General features: G+C 40.4%; 1 protein-coding gene across 1 annotated transcript; it reads right to left on the bottom strand.

Annotated features, from left to right (window-relative positions):
- rogdi (rogdi atypical leucine zipper) lies at positions 1 to 27,750 on the bottom strand. The gene is made up of 11 exons (XM_052022251.1): positions 27,430 to 27,750; positions 21,761 to 21,832; positions 20,615 to 20,697; positions 19,456 to 19,510; positions 17,450 to 17,530; positions 15,691 to 15,786; positions 14,308 to 14,406; positions 8,451 to 8,564; positions 5,420 to 5,469; positions 3,866 to 3,992; positions 1 to 2,937 (listed from the first exon to the last, which is right to left on the bottom strand). Exons 1-11 carry the CDS (start codon positions 27,724 to 27,726, stop codon positions 2,896 to 2,898), a joined length of 1,116 nt encoding a protein of 371 aa, XP_051878211.1. The 5' UTR covers positions 27,727 to 27,750; the 3' UTR covers positions 1 to 2,895.
- Positions 27,751 to 27,884: the final 134 nt, after the last annotated feature.

Here is a 27,884-nt window from a genome sequence, read left to right as displayed (position 1 = left end):
TTCTTTGAAATCAGTACTTTATTGCAGATACAATCTGAATGTTTTGATTGGTCCACATTATACTCTGAATAATTTAACAATCCATAAAATGTATAATTGATCCCAGTTACATTATTACACATGTAGCAGATATCAAAATGTTCTCTTTGAAAGCTGATCACAGGAACATTAACAAAATAACTACACTTAAGTGACTATATTCATATTACATGATACTGGAAGACATCACTTTTTTTTTCCCTACAAGCTTATCCGTTCTGCTTTACTTAACTTTGAATGAAATCTAACTGACCTATCCAATACCCTCTCTCAGCTACTAACTTCAATATGCATGACAATGGACAGTTTCACAAGTAACAAGGAATCTGCATGCTTGATGTACTTAAGCTGGATTTTAGTTATTTTTAAACGAGAAACCTGGCTTTCTTTACATCAGCAAACCAGGTAAGGAAGTGAAAGATGAAGACACAACAGATTCTGCAGATGCTGGAATCTGGAGCAACACACACAAAATGCCCGAGGAACTCAGCAGGTCAGGCAGCATTTATGGAGGGAAATACACAGTCAACGTTTTGGGTCGAGACCCTTCATCAGGGCTTGTCCTCGGTGCTAGTGAAACACAGCAAGCTACATGCAGAACTTCCAGAGACCAAGGCAACAAGCAGCAAAAGGGCAGATATTTGCAATGAACAATAATTTATTGAGATGTGTTATATTTAAAGTGAGAATTTAAAGCATTAGAGCGTGTTATGTTTAGGAATGTGCAAATTCAGGAATACGGCTGAATGTAGTACAATGCTCTGAAATGAATAGGAACTGAAGTTATTGGAAATCTGAAATTTAAAAAAAATGCAGGAAACGCTCAGCAGGGCAGGCATTATCTCTGGAAAGAGGTAGAGAATCAATATCCGTCAGGTTCTCTGACCTGAAATGTTAACTCTATTTTGTTCTATCCCCAGACGCTGCCTGAGCTGCTGAGTGTTTGCAGAATTTTCTGTTTCTTTACTTCAAGGCTCTAAAATGTTGCATCTTATTCCTAAAAAAAAACTTCGAGAGGCATTCAGCAACTAAACAAGCAATGTAGGCCTGAACATCATGGAACAGGTCGCAGCAATTATGAGAACAGAAAATAAAATGGTTTGAAGAGGACCACCTTATTTGGTTGAAAAGTTAGACAATTTGAACAATGCTCAACCTAACAGTGCTGGAACTGAAAATGATCACAGTACAATTCGAAAAATATATTCATAACTTTTTTTTATAAACTGAGTCCTTTACATATTTATTACACTGAAAAAGAATTCAATCTTCACAGGAAAGATCAAACTCTGGAACATATTCCTCAACTGAAAATGTCAATTTTGATACCTTTTTAAAAAACCAAATGATGGTGGGGTCCAGTACTTGCATAATTAGAGCAAGTTTTAAAGGAAAACCAATGCTCCTCTACATGCTAACATCTATTAAAATATAATACCAGGGTCCTAAAAATAGCAGCATCATGAATGGCAATGTTGAAACAGTGCCAATTCCTAGATTCCTCTATGCAAGCAATAGAAAAATCAATTGTCTCACCTTGCCACAAGGACAAATGTCTAAATATGGTGCAAACAGAAATAGTAACATTGGTAATGATACATGGGTACACACTCAGTTTATCTAAAAAATTATCCAGTTGAAATGCAAAATTGCACCTCATTTATGACCTGCATTTGGGAGCTTTATCATATTGTTTAAAATCACCTTGTGCATACTCCATTCCAAAGCTTCCTACATGCATGAAACTATGCCTGCTGAATTAATGGAACAGGTAAAATTTCCAGCAAATGTCCCTCTTTATAGAAATGCATATTAAATATAGTTCCACTGTTCTTTGTTAATTAGTGTCCTAAATTAAACTTTTACATTAACTAGGCAGTTTAAAATCCAATATTTCAGTGGTCAAAATGTTCATATCCACAAGACTCCATATAAACACATACACAACTGACCATAATGTACTTACTATTTGACTGCATAAAAAGCTCCCAATCAAATATTTTTGCAATGCATTATTCCACGAGCTACATCATTTCACCTAGTATAGCATATCCGAGAAGTCTATTATCTGGGCAATGAAGGTGGTGGTCAGTGCTTTTTTTATTTTTGTTCCTTCTAAGTTGCTAAGTCCCTAAACAGAATAAATGCACACTCCCCAGATTACAGAAATCCTAACATAAGAATAATCTAAATTCAGGTGTAACATTTGTCATTAAGATAAACAAAACTTCAGGATCTGATTAAGTTATGACCAGCACAAACACAAAACTACCAGTGCCATACAAATGTAGAGTAAGCATGATGCGTTTAAAATTAAACTATAATTCTAACTTTCCATTTCATCTTGATGAAGACATTAGCGGTCTCAAAAAGATACTGCAGTTCAAAAATATTTGACTGACCCAAAAGAGGTATAAATGTATAGTTTTTGTTCTAATAGCTCCCTGTAATTCAAAAGTATTAGTTTCAGTGGTTGAAAATTGAGCTTTGTGAAGAGGCAACTTTCCCTTCTTCATTCCTCATAGCCCAGAACTTGAACAAAATCTGTAAAATTCTACACAAATTATTCTACTTAAATGAATGTATTACCATCCTTCAGCAGTTGAAAATCAGCCCATGCCATAAAGCCTAATGCTTTGAGGAAAACATCTGAATTTCACCATCTGGTGATATTTCCAATCATCATCAGGCCAGGGTCCACAAGGGATCCAACTCATTAAAAACATGTGGCAAAGGTGGGTGAGAAAAGTGCACCAAGTGTAACTTATTGATCAAAACATTCACAGACACAGCATTTACAGTTAACAGACTGGGAGCTGCAACAGTAAGTAGGCACAAAGTGCAAACTGATCAGGATCAGTAGGGCTTGAAGTTCCAGTAATTGGAAAAAACAGAAATCTGTGAGGAAAAATTAAATACAATTATTGCATCACCCAATAGTAAAATCCCAAACCCATACTCCTAAATATGCCAGTTTGTCACAGAAAAATAAACACAAGTTAGATTTTGGTTTCATGTAAGTTTTATACATGTTACCATAGCCTCTGGCTAAACTCCAGCTTCGAGTTTTATTTAAGGCTATAATTTTTGACTTCATTTCAAATAAAACTCAATTTCAAACAGAATGGACTCCACACTTCATTAGGCAAGGAAAGCCAAAATCTGCAATATCTTAGTGACTACTTCCTGCAATTTACTGAAGACAGTGAGACGAAGAATAGAATTAGCCAAAGCAGAGAGTTCACCTGTTGTCTACTCGCTGCCAGACAGTGATCAACAGAGGGAGGAACAGCACAGGAGAAGGAAAAAAAAGTAGGATTGAGGGAGGAGGAAGACTGCATACATCTGTATGGATCTGACCAAAGAACATTCGGGGAGGCGCGGTAGCATAGCAGTTAGCGTAACGCTATTACAGCACCAGCGACCTAGGTTCAATTCCGGCCGTCTGTAAGGAGTTTGTACGTTCTCCCCGTGTCTGCGTGGGTTTCCTCCCACACTCCAAAGCCGTACAGGTTAGGAAGTTGTTGCCATGCTATGTTGGCGCCAGAAGCATGGCGACAGTTGCGGGCTACCCCCAGAACACTCCATGCAAAAAGATGCATTTCACTGTGTGTTTCGATGTACATGTGACTAATAAAGATACCTCTTATCTTCCATTTATCAGGAGGAATTTAACAACCTAGGATTTGCATACAGAGTCAAATAACAGTATTTTATTACAGTAACTTAAGTCAGTCCTATCACTGATTTACTGTATGCACTAAGTGAAATTGCACAATATAAAACACTTCTGGTTAACTTACAAATGAAAGAAAACAGATTATACCTTATCCTTCAGTTGCTGACAAAGCTGTAGAGCAATGGTAAAGAAAACAAGCGTATCATTTAGCCAGGGGACCACACATTCCACTTTGTGAACATGGCTAACTTCAAATTTCTGGTTATTAATCTCACTGCAATGAAAAAAAATCTGCATTATTTCTTGCTTTCATCATCCTTTTTAGCCCATAAGGTAAGCGCTTACTGCATTCATTACTGTGATTATTAAAGTTACATACACCCAACAGGCATCTCTATTGAACTTGATGTGCTGACTCTTTTGCAATGTTGGAAAGGCAGCCAATTTCAGTTGAGCTCAGTTGGGAATGAACCACTTGAACTGTTGAGGAATCCAAGATTTATTGCTTTTGAAAGCACTTTTCTCCCAACTGTCTTTCATCTCAATGAGCTGCAGGATATCCACAGCTAACAGTAGTGAAGCCCCACTTTAGAGAAACATCTAGCCTCCAATTTTCTACTTTGACAGCACATCCAAGGTATGAATCCTGTCAGGTGGACAAGTTGTAACTGCTGTGCTTATATTTTAAGAGATTGATGCTCCTTTTACAAAACATATTTATGATGATGACGCATGGCTGAATTTGTTCTAAGAGTAATATCAGAAGCACACATGTTGCAATAAGGCACCTCAGTAGTGCAATTTCAGAAGGGCAACTTTAGCAAACACAACACTAATATAACAGCCACATAACAAGATGAAAATCTAGAGGACTATGGGATAATATAAATTGGCTTTCCAGATCAACAATGGTTTAGTGTTTTCTGAGAAGTGGTTCTGTAACTTTGCAATTAATTTGGAGGCTGCATTCAGCAATTCTATTAATCCCAATATTGAAAATGCACATTACTAGCCTTGACTAATTTATGCATGTACTTTCAAAAGCCATATCAACAACCAGGAGTCTCACATATACAATAAGAAAAGAGTTGCAACTGAACTATAGTTAATTGGGTATTATTAAGATTGTGCAGTTACATACTATAGCGTTTCAAATTTAGTTGTGCTGCTGCAATGAGATCATTGCGAAGGCATGCTGCCTCCCAAAACAAATCTGCAAAAGGCTTTTAAAACATGGAGCATCTGCAATTTGTGTTGCCCTTCAATAGGTTCAGAGTTACTGCTATTCCCAAGAGTATTTATGTTCTTTGCCCAAATCTTTCAAATATGCATTTTCTGTGATTAGAAACAAACATCTATTCTTTAAATCATTGTCAAACAGACCAAAACATGGAAATCATTCAAAATGTAGTTAATGAAACCTTTGGAAGACAGTACCAAATGCAAATAAAATACATGCAAAGTGCATACACAAATCAGCTCTGGCTCCTACTGTTCCTTTCAATAAAAGGCAAATACTCCCCATTCAGTATTTGCATAGCATCACCTCCACAAATGTCTTTTGCATTAAAACTCAATTTCAAATCAAGAGAAAGAAGCTTGCTTGTTATTAGGTACTTCTGCCATACCAAACTAGTGCTTCAGGCAGAGTAGACATGATGCATCCATTTTGCCTATGAACAAACTCAGAAAAGCACTTACAACATGGATCCTGGGTTGTGAAGCACAGAGCTTCCAGCGGGTTTGAAGTTCTAAAAGGTCAAAACAAAACTGATGAGAAGACATTGCAAAGAAAAAAACTGCACAAATTCTGTAAATCATAAATCTTTTCTGCAATTTATTGCACATGTTGTGAAAGACATCAAAACTGGCTAGTAAGGACAATTCTTTTGAAGATCAGAGGACAAAAGTGATTTGAATTTGCATGGATACTAAATGATAAAAAGCTAGCACTGTATTAAATGACAGCTCCTTATATTTAATCAACGTTCCCTAGTTCTAGATTCTCCCACGAGGAAAGATCCGTTCCACATCCACCCTGTTAAGAGCCCTCAGAGTCTGTAGACTGACTGATTGGGAGAGCCGTCTTACAGACTAGTGAAGAAACAGTTTGACATAGTCATACTCAAGCAATCACACTTTGAAACAACATGCATAATCCCTGGGTAGGTGTAGGTCCTGTCTAACTGACAGGACACACACACCAGAAATGGTTGCAATAGTGATATACAGGAATTTAGTCCGAAAGCATCCCTTTGCAATTTCCTGCTCCCATCTGCAGAAGCTGCTGCCCTTCTTAACTTAGTGCATCTGCAGTCTTGGATATAGAAGTCTATTCCTTCAACCAAATCTGATGCTGAAAAGTTGAGACCCCAGTGTAGATTTCTGGGGAACATCTTTATGCATACTCATTCACACAACCACTATGTTACAAGATTACTTACACTTTGTGCTCTTTAACTTTTGCCACAAATCTCATTTGTAGAACCATTTTACAACCTTTCTGGAAGTCTATACAGCCAACATCACAGACACTCCCTTATCCATCACCTAATAATTTTTTAACAAATTCCAGCACATTGGAATAGATGCCAGCAAGATCATTTACCCATACAGTAGCATGCAAAAATTTGGGCACCCCTGGTCAAAATTTCTGTTACTGTGAATAGTTAAGTGAGTAGAAGATGAAATGATCTCCAAAAGTCAGATGAAACATTCTTTTCAACATTTTAAGCAAGATTAGTATATTATTTTTGTTTTGTACAATTTTAGAGTGAAAAAACGAAAGGAGCACCATGCAAAAGTTTGGGCACCCCAAGAGATTTGAGCTCTCAGATAACTTTTACCAAGGTCTCATAGACCTTCATTAGCTTGTTAGCGCTATGGCTTGTTCAGTCATCGTTAGGAAAGGCCAGGTGATGCAAATTTCAAAGCTTTATAAATACCCTGACTCCTCAAACCTTGTCCCAACAATCAACAGCCATGGGCTCCTCTAAGCAGCTGCCTAGCACTCTGAAAATTAAAATAAATGATGCCCACAAAGCAGGAGAAGGCTATAAGAAGATAGCGAAGTGTTTTCAGGTAGCCGTTTCCTTAGTTCGTTATGTAATTAAGAAATGGCAGTTAACAGGAACTTGTGGAGGTCAAGTTGAGGTCTGGAAGACCAAGAAAACTTTCTGAGAGAACTGCTCGTAGGATTGCCAGAAAGGCAAATCAAAATCCCCGTTTGACTGCAAAAGAGCTTCAGGAAGATTTAGCAGACTCTGGAGTGGTGGTGCACTGTTCTACCGTGCAGCGACACCTGCACAAATATGACCTTCATGGAAGAGTCATCAGAAGAAAACCTTTCCTGCATCCTCACCACAAAATTCAGCGTCAGAAGTTTGCAAAGGAACATCTAAACAAGCCTGATGCATTTTGGAAACAAGTCCTGTGGACTGATGAAGTTAAAATAGAACTTTTTGGCCGCAATGAGCAAAGGTATGTTTGGAGAAAAAGGGGTGCAGAATTTCCTGAAAAGAACACCTCTCCAACTGTTAAGCACAGGGGTGGATCGATCATGCTTTGGGCTTGTGTTGCAGCCAGTGGCACGGAGAACATTTCACTGGTAGAGGGAAGAATGAATTCAATTAAATACCAGCAAATTCTGGAAGCAAACATCACACCGTCTGTAAAAGAAAAGCTGAAGATGAAAAGAGGATGGCTTCTACAACAGGATAACGATCCTAAACACACCTCAAAATCCACAATGGACTACCTCAATAGGCACAAGCTGAAAGTCTGCCATGGCCCTCACAGTCCCCCGACCTAAACATCATCGAAAATCTGTGGATAGACTTCAAAAGAGCAGCGCATGCAAGATGGCCCGAGAATCTCACAGAACTAGAAGCCTTTTGCACCCCCAAACAAGAATTGAAAGACTCTTAGCTGGCTACAGAAAGCGTTTACAAGCTGTGATACTTGCCAAAGGGGGTGTTACTAAGTACTGACCATGTAGGGTGCCCAAACTTTTGCTGCAGGCCCTATCCCTTTTTTGTTATTTTGAAACTGTAAAAGATGGAAATAAAAAAGTAATCTTGCTTAAAATATTAAAGAAATGTGTCATCTTTAACTTTATGCCTTTTGGAAATCAGGTCATCTTTTACTCACTTAGCTATTCACAGTAACAGAAATTTTGACCAGGGGTGCCCAAACTTTTGCATGCCACTGTATACAAGGATTTGAAATATGGTCAATATTTTTGTTTGTTCTTTCCCCAACCTCTTACAATCACAAGATTCCATTTGGAGAAGAGAAAGCACCAGCCCAATCTGCAGAAAACACACCAAGAAGCTGCCTAAAACACACCAAGAAGCTGCCTAAAACTCAGGAGAATATTCCTTCGTTTGGTTTTACCTTCATTTCCATGAAGACTTAGTATGGACTAAAAACACTCCTTTTCTTAAGGAACAGACTGTAAAACTCCAGACCAAATATATTCAGAATCATGCTAAACTCAGACATCAAGGGCAGATCCATTCTGTAGACAAAGTCTATACTCTAAAATAAAGCTTTGATTATTCAAATTGAATTATACGTACATCAAATAATGTTCAAACAGAACTAGGCACTAAACAACTGAGCAAACTAACCAGTTTATACCAATTACGTTAAAATGGTTTCCTTCTTAAACATATAATGAGCAGCATTACTACTGACATAGTGCATTCTAAATGTTGCTGTTTTATATCACCTTATTCAAGTTGGGCTGCAGAAGATGGAGCTGGTAGACAATCAAACAAAGTTTGCTCAGATTAATGTAGAAGTTGGCAAAGACGTCACCAGGAAGAGATGGTGTGAACATTTTCTAAGAGAGAATTAAGGTAGTTACTAAAGCAATACACAAATAAACATATTGAGATAAAAGTTGAAATTCTTTAAAAACTTAATAATTAGTGAATTCTCATTTACCATTAGCAAGATATAAGATACTGAGATATTCTGACCAAAGTGACAAGGGAACAAAGAAACACAAGTATATATATTTGTGAGGATTATACAATATGTATACATTCTTCAACCAATGCAAAGTGGAGAACCCAGTATTAATTTCAAATGCAGAATTATGCCCACAACCTTTCCCTTAAGCTTTTTTTTAAAAAGACAAGTTTAACATCTTTGACATGAACTTGGCTACCAGATTGGCTTCGGTTCGGAGGACTTTGGAGCAGCTAAGTGTTTTCTCTGTTTACCACTTTTATTAGGGTTTTTAAGTGTAAGGGTTAGTTTTTGTTAGGGTTTTTAGTGTAGGGGTTAGATTATAAGTTTTTTCTAACTAGTCGAGTGGGGGCTGGACTGCGCAGGCGCGGTGCGGGCAGCTTAAAAAAGGAAACAGCCTATACAGCGGGCAGCATCGGAGTGGGCAGCGGAGTGAGTGGGAGCAGAGTGTTCTGGGCTTTGGCTCAAGGGGCTTCGGCGTGAAGGGGCAAGGAGGGTAAGTAGCTGGTAAGTAGGTAAGGGCAAGGTTTACCTGTTGTTTATTATAGATTTGTAGGTGGGACTAACTAGGGAAAAAAGAAAGGTAGTCAGATGGAGGACACGTCATATGCTGCAGCTGTTTGATGTGGGAACTCGTGGACCTTGCTGCAGTCCAAGATGGCCACATCTGCAGTAAGTGCTTGAGGCTGGATGAACTTCGGCTCAGAGTTGATGAGCTGGAGTCGCAGCTACAAACACTGCGCAGCATAAGGGAGGGAGAGAGTTATGTAGACACGGTCCATCAGGTGACAGTCACCCCCCTTAGAGCAGGTACATCTGAGGTTCAGGAGGCAGATAGAATGGTGACTGTCAGGGGAGGGAAGAGGAAGAAGTCGTCAGGCAGGCAGGCAGACAGAGCAGGGAACCCCAGAGGCTGTTCCCCTCAGTAACAGGTTTTCTGCCTTGGAAGCTGTTGAGGGGGATGACCTGCAGGGGCCTAGCTGCAGTTACCAGGTCTCTGGCACTGGGACTGGTACTGCTGCTGCTGCTCAGAAGGGAAGGGTGGGAAAGAGACATGCGGTGGTGATAGGGGACTCGATAGTCAGGGAAACAGATAGGAGGTTCTGTGGCAGTGAGCATGAATCCCGGATGGTATGTTGCCTCCCAGGTGCCAGGGTCCAGGATGTCACTGATTGGGTCCACAGGATTCTTGAGTGGGAGGGAAAGCAGCCAGAGGTTGTGGTCCATGTTGGCACCAACGACATAGGTAGGAAGGGGGATGAGGTCCTGAAGAGTGAGTTCAGGGAGCTAGGCAGAAGATTGAGGAACAGGACCTCAAGGGTAGCAATCTCGGGATTGCTGCCGGTGCCACGCGATAGTGAAGGCAGGAATAGGAGGAGGTGGCAGATAAATGCGTGGCTGAGAAGCTGGTGCAGGAGGGAGGGTTTTAGATTTCTGGATCATTGGGATCTCTTCTCGGGAAGGTGGGACCTGTACAGAGAGGACGGGTTACACCTGAACCAGAAGGGGGCCAATATCCTTGCGGTGAGATTTGCTAGGGTGGTTCGGGAGGGTTTAAACTAGTTTGTGAGGGGGAAGGGAACCGGACGAGTAGGTCAGAGGAAGAAGGGGATGGGGAAAAGTTAGATCAAACAGGTAGAGAGGCTCTGGGGAAGGAGAAGCAGAATACAGGCTATAGAAGTAGTAAGGTAGATGGACTGAAGTGTGTTTACTTAAATGCAAGAAGTGTCAGGAATAAGGGGGGTGAACTGAGGGCTTGGATAAGTATTGGGGACTATGATATGGTGGCTATTACTGAGACGTGGCTGACGTCAGGACAGGAGTGGATATTGAATATTCCTGGTTTTCGGTGTTTTAAGAGGGATAGGAAAGGGGGGAAGAAGAGGAGGAGGGGTGGCGATACTGGTCAGGGACACTGTTACGGCTGTGGAAAAGATGGATGTTGTAGAAGGATCATCTCTAGAGTCCGTATGGGTGGAATTAAGGAACAAGAAAGGAGCAGTTACTCTACTAGGAGTATTCTATAGGCTCCCTGGTAGCGGTAGAGATACAGAGGAGCAGATTGGCAGACAGTGTCTGGAGAGAAGCAAAAATAAAAGGGTTGTTATAATGGGAGACTTCAACTTCCCAAATATAGACTGGAACCTGCTTAGTGCCAAAGGTTTAGATGGGACGGAATTTGTTAAATGTGTCCAGGAGGGATTCCTGACGCAGTATGTTGACAGGCCAACTAGAGGGAATGCCATGTTAGATCTAGTTTTAGGAAATGAACCGGGACAGGTGAAGGATCTATTGGTGGGTGAGCATTTGGGGGACAGTGACCATTGCTCCATAACCTTTAAAATTGTCATGGACAGGGACAGGTGTAGAGAGGACAAGAGGATTTTTAATTGGGGAAGGGCAAACTATGAAGCTATAAGGAGAGAACTTGGGAGTGTAAATCGGGATGTCCTTTTTGAAGGGAAATGTACCATGGAGATGTGGTCGATGTTCAGGGATCTTATGCAGGATGTTAGGGATAAATATGTCCCGGTAAGGCAGAGAAGGAATGGCAGGGTGAAGGAACCGTGGGTGACGAGAGAGGTGGAACGACTTGTTAGGGAGAAGAAGGTAGCGTACATGAGGTATACGCAGCAAGGTTCAGACAGGGCCCGTGATGAATATAGGGTAGTGATGAAGGAACTTAAGAAAGGGCTGAGGAGAGCTAGAAGGGGACATGAAAAGGCGTTGGCTAGTAGGGTTAAGGAGAATCCCAAGGCCTTTTTCAAGTACATGAAGGGTAGGAGGATGGATAGGGTAAAGGTAGGTCCGATTAAAGACAAAGGTGGGAGAATGTGCCTGGAGGCGGCAGAAGTGGGAGAAGTTCTCAATGAGTATTTCTCTTCGGTATTCACCAGGGAGAGGGGTCTTGATGACGCGGAAGGGAGTGCTGGTAGGGGTAATGTTCTCGAGGTTGTAGATATCAAGAGAGAGGATGTGTTGAAGTTGTTAAATAATATTAAGACAGATAAATCTCCAGGGCCTGACGGGATTTTCCTCAGGCTGCTTCAAGAGGCTAGGGAGGAGATTGTTGAACCGCTGGTAAGGATCTTTGGGTCCTCGTTGTCCACGGGGATGGTGCCAGAGGATTGGAGGGTTGCGAATGTTGTCCTCTTGTTCAAAAAAGGTAATAGGGATAGGCCAGGGAATTATAGACCGGTGAGTCTCACGTCTGTGGTGGGTAAGCTGTTAGAAAGGATTCTAAGGGATAGGATTTATGAACACCTAGAGAATCATGGACTGATTAGGGACAGCCAGCATGGCTTTGTGAAGGGAAGATCTTGCCTCACAAGCCTGATAGAGTTCTTTGAGGAGGTGACTAGGAAGATTGATGAGGGCAGTGCGGTGGATGTGGTCTACATGGATTTTAGTAAGGCGTTTGATAAGGTTCCTCATGGTAGGCTTCTTCAGAAGGTCAGAGGCCGAGGGATCCAGGGAAGCTTAGCTGTGTGGATTAGGAATTGGCTTGCATGTAGAAAGCAGAGGGTTGTGGTGGAAGGAGTGCCCTTGGATTGGAGGGCAGTGACTAGTGGTGTCCCGCAGGGATCGGTTCTGGGACCTCTACTTTTTGTGATATTTATAGATGACTTAGAAGAGGGGGTGGAAGGCTGGGTTAGTAAGTGTGCGGACGACACTAAGATCGGCGGTGTTGTGGATAGTGTGGAGGGCTGTCAGAGCTTACAGAGGGATATTGATAGGATGCAGAGCTGGGCTGATAAGTGGCAGATGGAGTTCAATCCGGAGAAGTGCAAGGTGGTACACTTTGGAAGGACAAACTCCAGGGCAGAGTACAGGGTAAATGGCAAGGTACTTGGCAGTGTGGAGGAGCAGAGGGATCTGGGGGTTCATATTCACAGTTCATTGAAAGTTGCCTCACAGGTGGAAAGAGCAGTTAAGAAGGCCAATGGGATGTTGGCTTTCATAAGTCACGGGACTGAGTTTAAAAGCCGTGAGGTGATGATGCAGCTTTACAAATCTCTAGTTAGGCCACACTTAGAGTACTGTGTTCAGTTCTGGTTGCCTCATTATAGGAAGGATATGGAGGCGTTGGAGAGGGTGCAGAGGAGATTTACCAGGATGCTGCCTGGATTAGAACGTATTGAATATGAGGAGAGGCTTAAGGTGCTAGGGCTTTATTCACTGGAAAGGAGGAGGATGAGAGGAGACATGATAGAGGTATATAAAATATTGAGAGGAATAGATAGAGTAGACAGTCAGCGCTTCCTTCCCAGGGCACCAATGCTCAAGACGAGAGGGCATGGCTTTAAGGTTATGGGTGGGAGGTTCAGGGGAGATGTCAGGGGGAGGTTTTTCACCCAGAGAGTGGTTGGTGCATAGAATGCACTGCCTGGGGTGGTGGTGGAGGCAGATACGTTGGACAGGTTCAAGAGCTTGTTGGATAGGCATATGGAGGAATGTGAGATAGAGGGATACGCGGGAGGAAGGGGTTAGGGAGTGTGAGGGTGGTTTGATGGATGGCACAACATGGTGGGCCGAAGGGCCTGTTTTGTGCTATATGGTTCTATGGTTCTGTGCCCCTGAATTACTGCTTAGGGAGCAGACACACTATAACTGTAGCACTACTCTGAAGCTCCCCACTATCAGTAAATTTCCAATTTAAAACTGGAGGTTGTTGACGGTGAAAGTAGTTGTGGGGGTGTTAATAGAAGAAAATGTAGATAGGTATTTGGGCGACATGGAGGAGAAGTGGGGGGAGGGGTAGGCAGGAAATGGGATGGAGAGAGAGTGAGAGGGAGAATCATACAGCATGGAAACAGGCCATCCAGCCCAACCTGTGCATCATTCCATATCATAGTAAATCTCCTCTGCACCCACTCCCGCACTGTCACATCTTGCCTATCTTGATGACCAGAATTACACACAGTATTTCAGCTGAGGTCTGACAAGGTTTTATAAAAGTGGAGCATAAACTCCCCAGTTCTGTATTCAATACCCAACTAATGAAGGCCAGTATCCTGTATGCATTCCTAACCACATTGACTACCTGCCCTGGATCCCACGAGCCCTAACCGATCAGAGTCATACAGCACTGAAGCAGGCCCTTCAGCCCAACCCATTCACGTGATCAAGATGCCCATCTACGCTAATCCCATTTTCCTGTATTTGGCCTATACCTCTCTATTCCTTTCCTATCTCCGCACCTATCTCCCATGAGGGACCTTTTCAAAGGCTTTACTAAAATTCATATAAATCACATCTACTGCCTTGCCCTCATCAATACACTTTACCTCTTCAAAGAATTCGATCAAATTGGTCAGGTGGGATCTGCCCTTGACAAAGCTATGTTGGCTGTCTCTGATTAGTCCCCGCCTTTTGAAGTGATAATTAATTTACTCCCTCAGGAATTTTTTTTTCTGGGGGAGAGGGAGGGCGGACAGGGATGGGTGGGTGAGAGAGGGCGAGACAGACAGACAGAGAGAAAGAGAGAGAGAGAGAGAGAGAGAGAGAGAGAGAGAGAGAGAGAGAGAGAGAGAGAGAGAGAGAGAGAGAGAGAGAGAGAAGGCAAGAAAGCTGAAGGCAATAGTCAACCATACAGGAGGATACATACTCACCATTAAACTGCTTGAGGCTACTTCCGGGAGTGTCATAGCTGCAGGAGTAGTGAGTCTATTGCGAGCACGGGTTAGCTGCAACATTACTGCATCCATAAGCTTAAAAAGAAAACATCTTTGTTTTATGAAATTCAGGCTGATTTAAGAATTGGTTAATTTTCATTTATATAATCTTTTGGATGAATTAAATATAATGCTACCATCACTGTATTGACAATAGGGGAACAACTATCCATCTTCTACACAGATATTGATCTTCATTGTTAAGCTGACTGTTGTGCTTCTGGAGCAAAGCCCCCGACTATTTTTTTTGTATTCTTCCTGTGCATGAGGAATATGAGTGGATACTTCAGAAAGGTTCATATGAAAAGATCGACACTGTCCCAAGAAAGACAGACTAGATAACCCACAAGCAAGTCAGCATTGCCTCACAAGTAGAAGTGAATTGAGTCACTTGTCATAGGCTGGATACAATATGAAGCAACTTTCAACTGAAAGAAAAACAAATGTAAATATTTTGGAGTCAAAAGACTTTCTGATGCTACTTTGTCATCCTGATACACCTCTGATTATGTAAATCATTCCACAAATACTACTTAGATCACTAGAAGCTATATTTTAGAGGAGTCTTCAGAGGCAGGCAAGCAGGAATTTTGTAATCAGAATAGTAGACAAGTAAAGCGAGTTTCCTATAGAAACTACATTTCATTTCTATACTGTGCTTCTGAAAGCACCAACTCATTGCTGAGGTAATAAGTTTATGTATCACAGGCAGCCTCCAGGAGGCTATGCTCAAGGCCAGATATCATAAGTAGGAGACTGTCTAAACATTTGAAGGATAACACCAAACAACTACCCTCCTCCAATCTGTACTGCCCAAGGCTGGTCACTGGAACTTGACCCGAGTCAGTAAACTTGATCCAAGTGTGACATTCCCATTGCCAAAGATCTCAGAAAAGATGAAGGAACTGAACCTAATCCAGACAGGATACATTTGCTGAACAACTAAAAGAGTTTCCTTTATCACTGTTAAGACTGTGCGAAGCTGGCCTGGAAGTTGGAGCAGAGACCTTGTATTGGAAAACAGTGTTATTGCTTTGGATCACTTCAGAGGATGGGGGGGCGGGTTGGTGGAAGGAGCGGTGTGCGAGTGCAGATCTGTGGCAAGCAAAACCATTCTCTATCCTCGCTCCTCTGACATTGCTTGAGGGTTAATTTTTCTCTATACAGACTACTTGCAGACTGAAGGTATTGCATGTAATCAAATAATCAAAGATTATTCAAAAGATACACAGCTTTTAAAAGGACTTTAATTAACAACTGATTGAAACATTATTAATTAGAGGATATTTAATGCTAAAGAATCATTGAAATCTGACTGACCTTGTTGACCTCTGCCCCACTCTTAAACTGGTATGCTTGATCTCTGCTGTTTAGTAGATACAGAGCTTGACCTACATGATTCCTGGCATCCTGAATCTGTGAAGATGGAAAGAAAAAATGTAATAAAAAGAACTGAAGGATTCTAAGTCACACTGTGAAGTAGGCAGGGAGAGAGGAGAGAATGAGATAAATAAACAAGCAGAAGGAACATTAACATACAATCGGGAATGATTTTACAAGTCGACAAGAATGCACAACAAACAGAACAAGAGAGAAGGTTTCAGCCCATTAATCACAATGACCCATACTATTGTGCAATAAGCAACACTGATGAGCCAAAAATGTGTCCACTTTGACTGGTTGTTAGTTATACTCAGCTTCACACACTTGGATCCATTTATTTCAATGTAGCTAAACATGCAGAGCTGTGTACAGCCCACTATCAATGTTCTCACAGGCAAATTTCTCCACCTGGGATCCTAACATTACATCTTCTTAAAGCATCTAGTTTGTTTCTATTTCCTTTCTTCTAGCAATTGGAAATAATCAATGAGAGGGACAGTCGTGTTTTCAGGTCGAGACCCTTCATCTGAAGGGGTCTTGACCTAAAATGTCAACTCCACATTTCCCTCCACAGATGCTGCCTGACCCAGAGTTCCTCCAGCAGCTTGATTTTTGCTCCAGATTCCAGCATCTGCAGTCTCTCGTATCTCCCTGAAACAGTTAGCTATTACTCAAGAAACCTTGACAAAGTTTAGAAGAATGGCCTACTCTACCTGCCATTGCCTCCAAACAACATTCCAGCTAAGTATGAACCACTCCACCCCACAAGAGACTGTTAGATCGGTATATGGAGCTGAGTAAAATAGAGGGCTACAGGTAAGCCTAGTAATTTCTAGGGTAGGGACATGTTCGGCACAGCTGTGTGGGCCGAAGGGCCTGAATTGTGCTGTAATTGTTCTATGTTTTATATTGGACAGTTACTAACTGTTCATCAGAACCCAAACTAGAAAGATTAACAATGTATCCTTCTCTACAAGTGCTGGCTGATCTGCAGAGTTTTCATTTTTGTTTATAATACACATTTCCAGTGCCCACAGTATTATTATTATTTTTCTTGAGTACAATTGCCCCAAAATTTAAACAGGATTGGTACTTAATGCCCCATCTGTAAATTCTACACTGTCTCTGAATTCTTTTTCTGCATTTGTATCTAAAGGATTGGGCTAAGTATAGGAAACATATGCACCAAGTGGAATAAGAACCAGTTATAGAAGATTGTTATTGAGCTCCAATGTTTAACAGTTAAATGGTAAACATAAAGTGAAGCAAGAGTAAACCTTGTCTAAAGTACAGATATTGGCTGTTATCTGTATGTCTCAAGGGTCTTTCCTTGTCTTTTTTTTAAACCAAACAGCTCCGGTTTTTGGTAGAGGGTGTAGATTTTTTTTAAATAATAAAATTATTCCAACTTTTTCTTTATTAACTAAGTATCACGTGATTATTAATTTAGAGTATTGTGATCTCAAGTATAATTTAACACAATGTATTCAGTAGTATTTTTTATCCTCTCTCTGATGCATGTACTTTGTATTTTCTTTGTGGAATTAATAAAAATATTGTAAAGAGAAAAGTAAACCTTGTCCAACCATGGTCATTGTGCAAATATCCTGCCACCAATACTTTTGTCACGAAGAGCAAGGCAGTTTTATTAAAAAAAATAAACACCCACGTCCAATGAAAGATGAAACTTTTTTACCTGCTGCATTTTCCACTGTTTGTCCTCCCTAAACGTACAATGCAGAACCTGGTTGTGTTTAGGCAGCCTCAGGTTAATATCCTATTTTAGAGAACAAATCTTCAATTAAAATTCATATACAGCCCCTTGGATATAACTGTTGCCAAGACATGGTAGAACTCCTTATATTGACATAATAAGTACTTGTGAAATGAGCATTTTGCTCATTGAATCTAACATTTTTAGATAACTAGTCTTGTGTATCAGAACTGGCCGGTCTAATGCAAGGTTAACTCAGTTTTTCTCTCCTGACCTACTAGGCGCTTCCAACATTCCTTTTTATTTTAGATTTCTGACAACTGTTGTGTGTTATAACCCAGTTTCAGCTTTTGTGTTTTCTCTCTCCTCTGCTCTCATTCATCTTCTCGATTTACATCCCTGCCAGAGAGATCCATTGCAGCTATCAAGCCTTCACCATCCTCTCAGTCAATACAAATACATTGATGTGAAATGTTAACTCTCTTTCTCTTTCTACATCTCTGCTTGACCTGCTGAGTATCTCCAAAATGTTCTGGTTTTTATTTCCAGGTTAACGAAAGCTGGCTTCAGCAAGGTAAATAAAAAGCACTGTGATCATTTGGATGTTGTGTTAAACCAAGGCACTGCCTACTTTGATGCAGGGTTTTGACCCATAACATCCCCCCCCACACCCATACAGATGCGGTGTGACCCACTGAATTCCCCCAGTACATTGTTTGTTGCTCCAGATTTGAGCATCTGCAGTCTCTTGTTTTTTCCTGCCTACATTCGCAAGTGAAGATTCAAGATCCTAGCTCATTATTTCAAAGAGAAGCAGAGGAATTATTTTTGTTGTCCTGACCAATATTAATCTATTTTTTTTTGACTAATTTTCCACATATATATTTGTGGAAGCTGACATAAACTGGTTATCTCAATTCCTATACTACTACAGTGACCACACTTTAAAAGAGTACACTGTTGTGAATTATTTTGGGATATGTTGAGACCTTAATAGAAGCTTTATAAAAATCTTTTGTTGATCCCTCCCTTCTTGGAAATTACTGCCTCAGGTACTTGGGCATTTATGGTGCTAAACATTGGAGGTCCAAGGTTCCACACCACTGCACCAATTCTCTTTTTACAAGAAGTACATTGTTTTTGAAAAGAGGAGCTGAAATCCACTTCTGGTTTCAATTACACATTAGTTAACACAACTATGGTTTTAAAAGTCAAAGGGAATGCAGAACTGAAACATTTAAAAATACGGTATTTGGATTGCACATGCATAGAAATGAAATCATAACCATAGCCTTTAGACTTCAAAGGTTATATTGTCATTTAGATCTTGAAAATGTATCACATCAATTAACAATGGGATATGAACTGAGTTGTTAATTTAATAAAGAACCTGCCACTGGCCATTGTTTGAGAGTAGATGAGGAAAGAGTTCTTTTTAAATTTTTTTTATTTTTTAAATTAAATTTTATTTACAGCGTGGTAACAGGCTCTTCCGGCCCAACGAGTCTGCGCCGCCCATTTTAAACTCCCAAATTAACCTACCCGTACGTCTTTAGAATGTGGGAGGGAACTGGAGCATCCGGAGGAAACCCACGCAGACACGGGAGAACACACAAACTCCTTACAGACAGCGACAGGAACCGAACCCCGATCGCTGGTGCTGTAATAGCATTGCGCTAACCGCTACGCTACCGTGCTGCCCCAGCTGCATTATACTCATGACATCAACTTTGCCTGATCACCACCAGAGAAAAGATTCAAATTTAACATGGTGCGTAAATTTTCACAACCAGGAAGACTCAGCACTGAAATACCAAAGGACTGGATTGCTAGATATACATGTATATTGTGATTATATGTGAGTGATGTGATTTGTTTTTGTTATACTAACAGGAGATATATTTGCAATCACTCAAAAGAGTGATTACAAATACATCTACTTAGCCATGTGGCTCACATATTTCCATCTCTATGCAATTTGTACTCACCGCTTGAGTCAACGCGTCTCCTTGTAACGTCAGGACACCCTTCACCTGATCTGTGCTGGATAAGAAAATCAATGTGAGAAAATATTCATTTCATGATTTATAACATCATTTCTGTTTGTTCCATGAAAAAGCCATCAGTATGTATTCTCTATAAAGAATGAGGGATAAAAAAAAGATCACATATGTAATTGTGATCTTTTATGATTTTAATTAACAGTTAATAGAATGATAAATAAGATTATTTAATTATGTGTCATACTCTTCTGGAATAAAAACATTGCACATTGCTCATTTCCCTCCTTCCTTGATACCTCTGGCTATTATCTTTCACAAGGGTTGAAAAATTAAATTAAAATGGATGCCTCACAGAACCATATTTGCCTGTCTACTTGCTATACCATGAATCTAACTAATTATTCATAAAATCTGGAACTCAGCCAAAATTAAAAAGCTTTTTGCTTCATTTCCAGACAACAGGTAACTTGGATTAATTTCATTTTTCTTGGTATCAAGATAGCAGACCAATTAACTTCTCCTAAAAGCTTGCTGTTCCAACAAGATCACGTCTACTAAGTAATAAATGAACCTGAAATGATCAAGAGGTTTTTAGTGAAATGCTTTTCAAATATAAGTACGTAAACTAGGAATGTACACAAGCAGACACCATCATTTCGGTTCATCAGGCCAGCCCCATCTCTTACATCAATTGTACAGGTCACAATCTTCATTACTCAGTATTTTCTTGAGACAATATTCCTCTTAAAATCAAATACCACCCTGGGAAGGACATTTTATTTCAAGAAAGTTAGTTGGGAGCAGGAGTGTAGTCCAAGAATTCAAAAAAGTGCAACACACAAAAGATTAAAGCCTCCAGGTCATTATTTCAAAGCAGGTCATGATACAAAAATAAATGAGCTAGGAGATGTCTTTTAGCCATATATTACACATTATTCAATGCTTTACAAATGTGATTAAAGAACATTTAATTTTCAGATACCTTGGTTACATTCGGAAATGAACAAGGTTAGTCAAGATGCTGAATGGCTCACAAGACATCCAAGTGAGAAAAACTGTGCAAAGCAGTGTGTTCAGTGCAACATTGCAACCAAAAATCATTCTTTCCAATTAAGTACAGCATAAACTGAGGATAACTGCTTACGCTGAGCTTCCCAGTTTGAAGTTTTCCTGTCGGGTTTGACATTCAGATCCAGAAGGCGACAGAGTAAAGCGCCGGGAGGCCTCCTGTACAAGAGGAGCCTGTCATTAGTAAAGGCGGCGGCAAACCAAGTACTTTGTTAAGCAGCAACATTATGCTTACTTTAGCTACCAACAGCCTGCAAGATTTTTTTTTCTGTTAATGATTATTAAAGGTAGATTTTAGCAATTTTCACCCATAAATTCCTAGATATTGAGGTTGGGTTAATTAGTTAAAACTGATTCTGTCCTAATTATGGGATTAAATTGATAAAATCATCTGACTTTGCACTGAAAAATTACCTCTCAAGTTACATCTGGAACTGATGGCACAAATGGTATTGCATAAATTATGGAGCAACCATGCTGTACAGGACGTGTCAATGTATGCTGTTCAATACATACAATTGCAATTTGACACATAGTTTGGGATTTGATCAATGCTCTCTTGGACTGTTTCTGTAACAAATTAATGAAAGGATGGTTCTAATTAGACTGGACATCAATGTGGTTAAAGCATACCTGTGCTGCAAAAATGCATTTCTGTACAGATGCATGGAGAGAAAATGCCTAGCTAACAATGACACTGAGAAACCTAAGTTGCAGAACGAGAATGGAAAGTCCAGACATATGTTTGCAGAATTATTACCATGTTAGATTAAATGTCATTTCCAATAAACAGTCAGAAACATGTGTTAATCTGGATGGATAACATATTGTGTGTTAGTTTGCCAGCACCAAGTTCCATAAAAGCACTTAATTGTATAAAGAGTTCCTAGAAGGATAAATCTGAAAGCAGAGAAGTTCAGTGTTCATGGTACTTCGTTTAGGCCACACTTAAGAGCATTGCAAATATTTCTTGTGTACATTTGTAGGAAGGACACAAAGGTATTGGAAACAAGATTCACTAGAATGCCAACAAAACCACCCAGGCAATGTTTTTTTTGCTCTACGAGGAGAGAATCGATGATGACCTATTGAATTCATAAAGATTGTGACACCATTTGGAAGACTGGAGGAAGAGAGAATGTTTCCACATGTAGGAACAGAATGATGGGGCATAAGTACAAGAAAGCACTAAATTTCCTCTGCAAAGATCAAAGCAAATTACCTTAAGAATATCTTTCAGCTGTTTCAGGACAGCATGAACCTCTTCACGCAATAACCATTTAAATTCTTCTTCCTGAAATATTCCAAAGAGCAAGTCATCCTTATCACCAACATAATTTGGGGTTAAGAGTGCTTTCATCTCAAGATAAGGTGGCAGTAATGACACTGAACACATAATTAAATCATCAAACTACTACAATGCCCAACCTAATGATAAGTAAACACTTTTTACATTATAAAGAGATGATGATCAAAAATTAGGAACATCACACAATTTTATTCTTAGCATACAGCCATGGACATAGTAGGAAGTTCTGAGTATTATAGATACTCAGTCCATCTGAACAATTTCCCACAATTAAAAATAGCCATACACTTCACCAAATTATGCATTAGAAATGAAGCATGCTTCATTACTATGCTCCTACGCCAAATGCAACAGACAAAAATTTCATTCGTGACCCCTAACTAGACACAGTCTAACTTTCAAATGTTAATCCAGTTTCTAAAAAGATGTAATGATTTGTGACTGCAGCTCAAGTGTATATCCTGCATAAATAAAATTCCTTTAACTGCTTTTTTCTGTGGCCATTAATTCTTTTGGAGTTGAAATCTATTTATGTATTCCCCAATTCAGTTACTGCTCGTCCACCTTAAAAATATAATTCCCAAACCCTCGCCGTTATCCTGCCAAATCAAAACTATGCACTCTGAGCTTTCCAGAACTTCTGTGCAAATCTATGACTATTACTTTATGACTCAATAAGTGCTGTGTCTACTGTAATGGTACAAAATACCAACTATGTCTACTACTTGCATGATTTAGTTATTCTTCAGACCCATTGGCTGATGCAGCTCAGTAGTCTATTGTAATTCATCTGATTGGGAGAAAAGGAACACATGATTTTCCCAAAGCATTAAAAAAGCATGGAAGGCAGACGGAGAGCCCACTGACAAATCACATTAGAAAAGGACACAGACTTCTGTAGAAATAAAATATAAACCAAAATGTTTACATTCAGCAGCAATACAATCAATCCCTTGATCAAACATTCATGTGAAGATCAAAAAGTGGGGCTGATGTTATATTGTTGGATAAAATAAAAAGAACAAAGGAAGATTTTCTGTTGTTGACACGTTGCTTTAGAAGAGATAACCATCTCCAAACGCAAGCATCTTTGTTGATAAGTATGTTTTAACTTCAGAACTAGAATGATTTTAAGAGAAAGGGTGATGTGGACAAAGAAGCACTGAAATAGTGCCCAAAAGAACAGGAGAAAGAAGTAAAACACAATGTGTATTATTTAACATAAAAGCAGAAAATTATGGAAATATTCAGCAGGTCAGGCAGCAGTTGTGGAGGGAGAAACAGAGCTATTGTTTCATCAAACCAGGAAAGTTAGAAAACACAGTGGTAGACATTGGCCTTTTCTGCTCTCTACCCAAACCCTTGATGCATTTTATGTCCAGAAATCTAATTGTATCTTAAATATCTTCAGTGCTTTTGGCTCCACAGGCTTGTGTAAGAGATTTCACAGGTTCACTGACCTCAGTGAAGAAGGTTTTCCTAATATCAGTCTAAATGTTTTAGCCCATATTCTGAGACTGTGACCCCGATTCTAAATACTGCCCCCAAACAGGGAAAACACCACCCCGAATTAAACCTGTCAAGCCCTGTCAGAATTTGTACATTTCAATGAATTTCCATTCGATCTTCTAAACTCTATGGAATGCAGGCCTAGTTGATTAAACTCTACTCATATGATAGTCCCACCATCCAGGAATAAGTCCAGCAAAGCTTTGATGCACTCTCTCTCTAGCAAGGAGACCAAAATTGCAGACAATACTCCAGGTGTGGTCGCATCAAGCGTCAGTATAATTGTAGGCAAGTCATTATTACTCCCCTACTCAAAACCTCTTGCAATAAAGACCAAATAGCACTTGCCTTCTTAACAGCTTGATGCACTTGCATGTTGCTTTCATGATTGGCATACAAGAACTCCCAGATCCCCTTTTACATCACATTTCCCAATCTATCATTATTTAAATAACACTTTGCCTTTCTGATTTTCCTATCAAAGTTGATAACTTCAAATCTGTTCATATTATTACATCTGCCATGTATTTTCCCACTCACTCAACTTGACTAGATCGCCTTGAAGCCTCTTTGTATCCTCCTCATAACTCTACCCAGTATTGTCTTGTTGATAAAATTAGAAATCTATTAAAGTTAACTCATCCAAATCATTGACTTGTATTATGAATATTTTAGGCCAAACAGTGATCCTGTTTATTCCTAGCCTCTGTTTCCTATCTGTCAACCAATTTTCAATCCATGTCAGAATAATACCATCAATCCCACGTGCTTTAATTTTGCACACCAACCTCTTATGAGAGTCTTTATCAAAGGCTTTCCAAGAACCAAGTGAAAAACATCCACTGACTCTCTTATCTGTTTACCAGTTACATCCTCAAAAAAATCCAGCAGGTTTGTCAAACACAATTTCCCTTTCATTATTCTATATCGAGTTTCTCTAATCCCATTGATGTTTTCTAAGTCTTATGTTTATAATGGACTTCTCTACTACTGGTGACAGGCTAATTGATCTGCAGCTACCCATTTTTTTCCTCACTCCTTTCTAAAATATCAGGGTTACACTTGCCACCCTCCAATCTTCAGGAACCAATAAACTTTCGAAAGACGACAACTAATACATCCACTATTTCTATAGCTACCTCTTAACACTCTAGGATGGAAATTATCAAGCCCTGTGGATTTATTGGCTTTCAGTTCCATTAATTTCTCCATCACTATAGATTTTTACTAATGGTAATTTCCTTAATTCCTTTGCATTAGACTCTCCCATTTCTTAACATTTCTGTGAAGACAGAACCAAACTATGTGTTTAGTAGATCTTTATTCTGATTATAAATTAATTCCATTTCTGAATATTATGGACCCATGTTTATCTTCACTACTTTTTTTTTCCCCCCTTTCCACAACCCATTTTCACGTTCTTTGCAAATTTACTCTTTTCACTCTTTCTGCTCCTTAATCATCTGTCAACCCCCTTTTGCTGAATTCGACACTGCTCCCAAACCTCAACCTTGCTAATTTTTCTGGCAACTTTATATGACTTTCTCATTGGATTTAATATTCCCTTTCAATCAGGCATAGTTTGAAATGGCTGATAAAAGAGAGAAGTGGAAAGACTAATGGGAATGTCTGCGATACAAAGACCAACAGAAGATGAATGGCATTGATTGTTGTCAGCTGACAGGTAGTGGTGAAGGTTTGTTAAAGGCAGTTAAGCTACCTGGAAGAAATATAAATAGAGGAAGAAGACAGGAGAAAAACAAAAAAAAATGCTGGAACTGTGAAATATGGAGCACAGCAGCTGCTGGAAGTCTGAAATGATAGAATACTAGGAAAGCCCAATGAAATAGGCAGCATCTGTGGAGAGGAAAAACTGGCCAGTCTGATGCAAAGTGGAAAGGTTGGTTGTCTCAAATTGTTGAACTCAGTGTCCAGTTACAAGGGCTGCAGTTTGCTCAGCTGAAAACTGAGATACTGTCATTAGATACTTGTGTTCAGCTTTATTGAAACTGTGTAGGGACCAAACACAGACGTAACAGTGTGAGCCCAAAAGAGAATTAAAAAGCCAGGCAACTGGAAGCTCGGGTCACCCTTTCACAGAATGAATGGAGGTATTCAAAGTGGTCATCCAAGCTGAGTTTAGTCTCGAGGAGACCACATTGTGAGAATTCAATATTGTACACTAAACTGGAAGCCCAAGTGAATTGCTGTGTCACCTGGAAGTGTTTGTGTCCTAAGATTGGAAGGAAGAAATAATAGGGCAGGTGTGGCACCTCCTGTAGTTCCAATATGGTGCCACTGAAACAGTGGGTATTGAGGAGATGAAAGAATGAACCAGAGAATCTGGAGGGATGATTCCCCTCGGGATACCAAAAAGGAACAGGAAGGGAAGATAGTCTGGTTGGGGTATCACGGTGAATGCGGTGGAAATTACAGGATTATCTATTGAACATGGAGGCTAGTGGGATGGAAGGGGAGGACATGGGGAGCCCTATCCTTAAGTCCTGGTGGGAATAAAGGGTACGTGGGCAGAAGTACAGAAAATGAAAGGGATGTGGTCAAGTGTCCTGTCAGCTATGGTGGAGAGGAGAATTGAGGTAAGAGAAAAGGAAGACATCTCAGAAGCACTGGTATGAATGTATTGTCATCAGATGCAACAAACCCAGAGAAACTGGAAGAATGGAATGGAGTCCTTACAGGAAGCAGGGTGGGGGTCTCTGGGTTTGTAAAGGATATTGGTCATTAACCTTCAATACCCTCATTCTGCCAACACCAAACTATATCATTTATTTTCTCTTGGTCTTTATTCCACCACTGACATTCCCTTTACTTTCTCCACCCTCTGGAAATTAAAATACACATGATTTCTAATTTTTCTTTATTCCAAAGCAAGGTCATAAAGTTGAACCACTATTTTTCTCTCTCCACAGCTGCGAACTGAATTGCATTTTTATTTTTCATATGGACTTTAAGCAGCTGCATTATTTGCTTTTTGACATGTATTATTTAGTCTACATTTCCATGATAAAAGCATGTTTGTTGAAGGGTCACGTTACCTTTGCTACAACACCCATTGCTTAGGTACATACAACTAAAAATGTTATTTTCCAGCAAAAAAGCTAATACTCAGAATATACCTGCTAAGTGTTGTCAAGTACATGTAAATCAAAAACGTTCCTTCGGTCCAACCTGTCTATGCCGACCAAGATGTCTACACAACCTAGTCCCAACTGCCTGCATCTGAACCTTGTCTATAAATGTCTCTAAAAGCCTCTACAGGTTCCTCCCTTTTAAATCATTCCCTCTCTCACCTTAAATCGATGTCTTCTAGTTTTAGACTCCTCTATGCTGGGAAAAAGACTGTGCCTACCCAATTTACCTATGCCCTCATGATTTTACATAACTCTACAATGTCAGCCCTCACCCTCCTATACTCCAAGGAAAAGAAGTCACAGTATCTCCTTATAACTCAACCCCTCCAGTCCCAATAAGATTCTCATGATGCTTTACTGCTCCCCTTTCAGCTTTATGACATCCTTCCTATAGGCTGGCGACCAGAACTGCAGACAACACCCCAAGTGTGGCCTCACCAACGATTTGCAGTTGCAATATGATGTCCCAACTCCTGCACTCAATGCCCTGACTGATGAAGGCAAGCGTGCCAAACGCCTTCTTTCACCACCCTGTCTACCTGTGTCGCCACAAATGTTGCCAGAGCCGCAGAGTACCCCAAGCACATTGTTTATATTTCAGATTTCCAGCATCTATAGTTTGTCAACTGATATAATTAACTCAATTCACCACTATGATCGTGAACTTTGCCGTTTAAGGCAAGGAAAGCATGGGGACTTTGAATCCATGAGCTCTGGGCACACAGCGCAAGCAAAGCAATCGGCCCCTGTGCACCGGCTAGACCCAGCCTTCCCCCTCCCCAGTGACCAAATCCGAACCGTTATCCAGCACCCACCGCCCCCCGGTAACTTTTCACTCCATTCCGCATTCTCTGGCCGCTGTGCTCTTGCCGGCGCTTCCTTCCCTTTCCCTTCCACCGGCCGGGGGTCAGGCACACTCACCAGCACTGCCCGCTCCGCCTCACTCGCGGCCGCCATCTCGCTCTGAAGGACAAGCGCCACACTTCCGTTTTCAGCGGTTAAATCATTCCCCCGTTGACGGGGCCCGGCCGCCGAACGGACGCGCAGCAGCGTTCCCCCTGGCGGAAATGCAGAGCTGCAGACCTGGAGAAGAATGCATCCTGCCGAAACTTTGAGACCACTGAGATTTTGATACAATATCTTCTTGGGCCTGAATTGAAAATAAAGATTGGCAACAAGAAAAATAGAAAATGCCGCACTCAACCGACCAGGCAACATCAGTGGACAGAGAGAGAGAGAGTGAGAGTCAAGGTTTCAGGTCACTGATTCAGTTTCTCTCTCCTGCCTGCTCTGCCACTGAGAATCCATGGGGGCCTTTCGCTCTTCTGTATCTGCTTATCTGTCGGGGTTAAGACTTGTACTAGAAACCAGTTCAG

The sequence above is a fragment of the Pristis pectinata genome, chromosome 8 (assembly GCF_009764475.1).
Source record: "Pristis pectinata isolate sPriPec2 chromosome 8, sPriPec2.1.pri, whole genome shotgun sequence".
Classification (NCBI taxonomy): domain Eukaryota; kingdom Metazoa; phylum Chordata; class Chondrichthyes; order Rhinopristiformes; family Pristidae; genus Pristis; species Pristis pectinata.
Note: the sequence above shows the minus strand (reverse complement) of the source record. Positions and strands in the feature narration are given on the sequence as shown.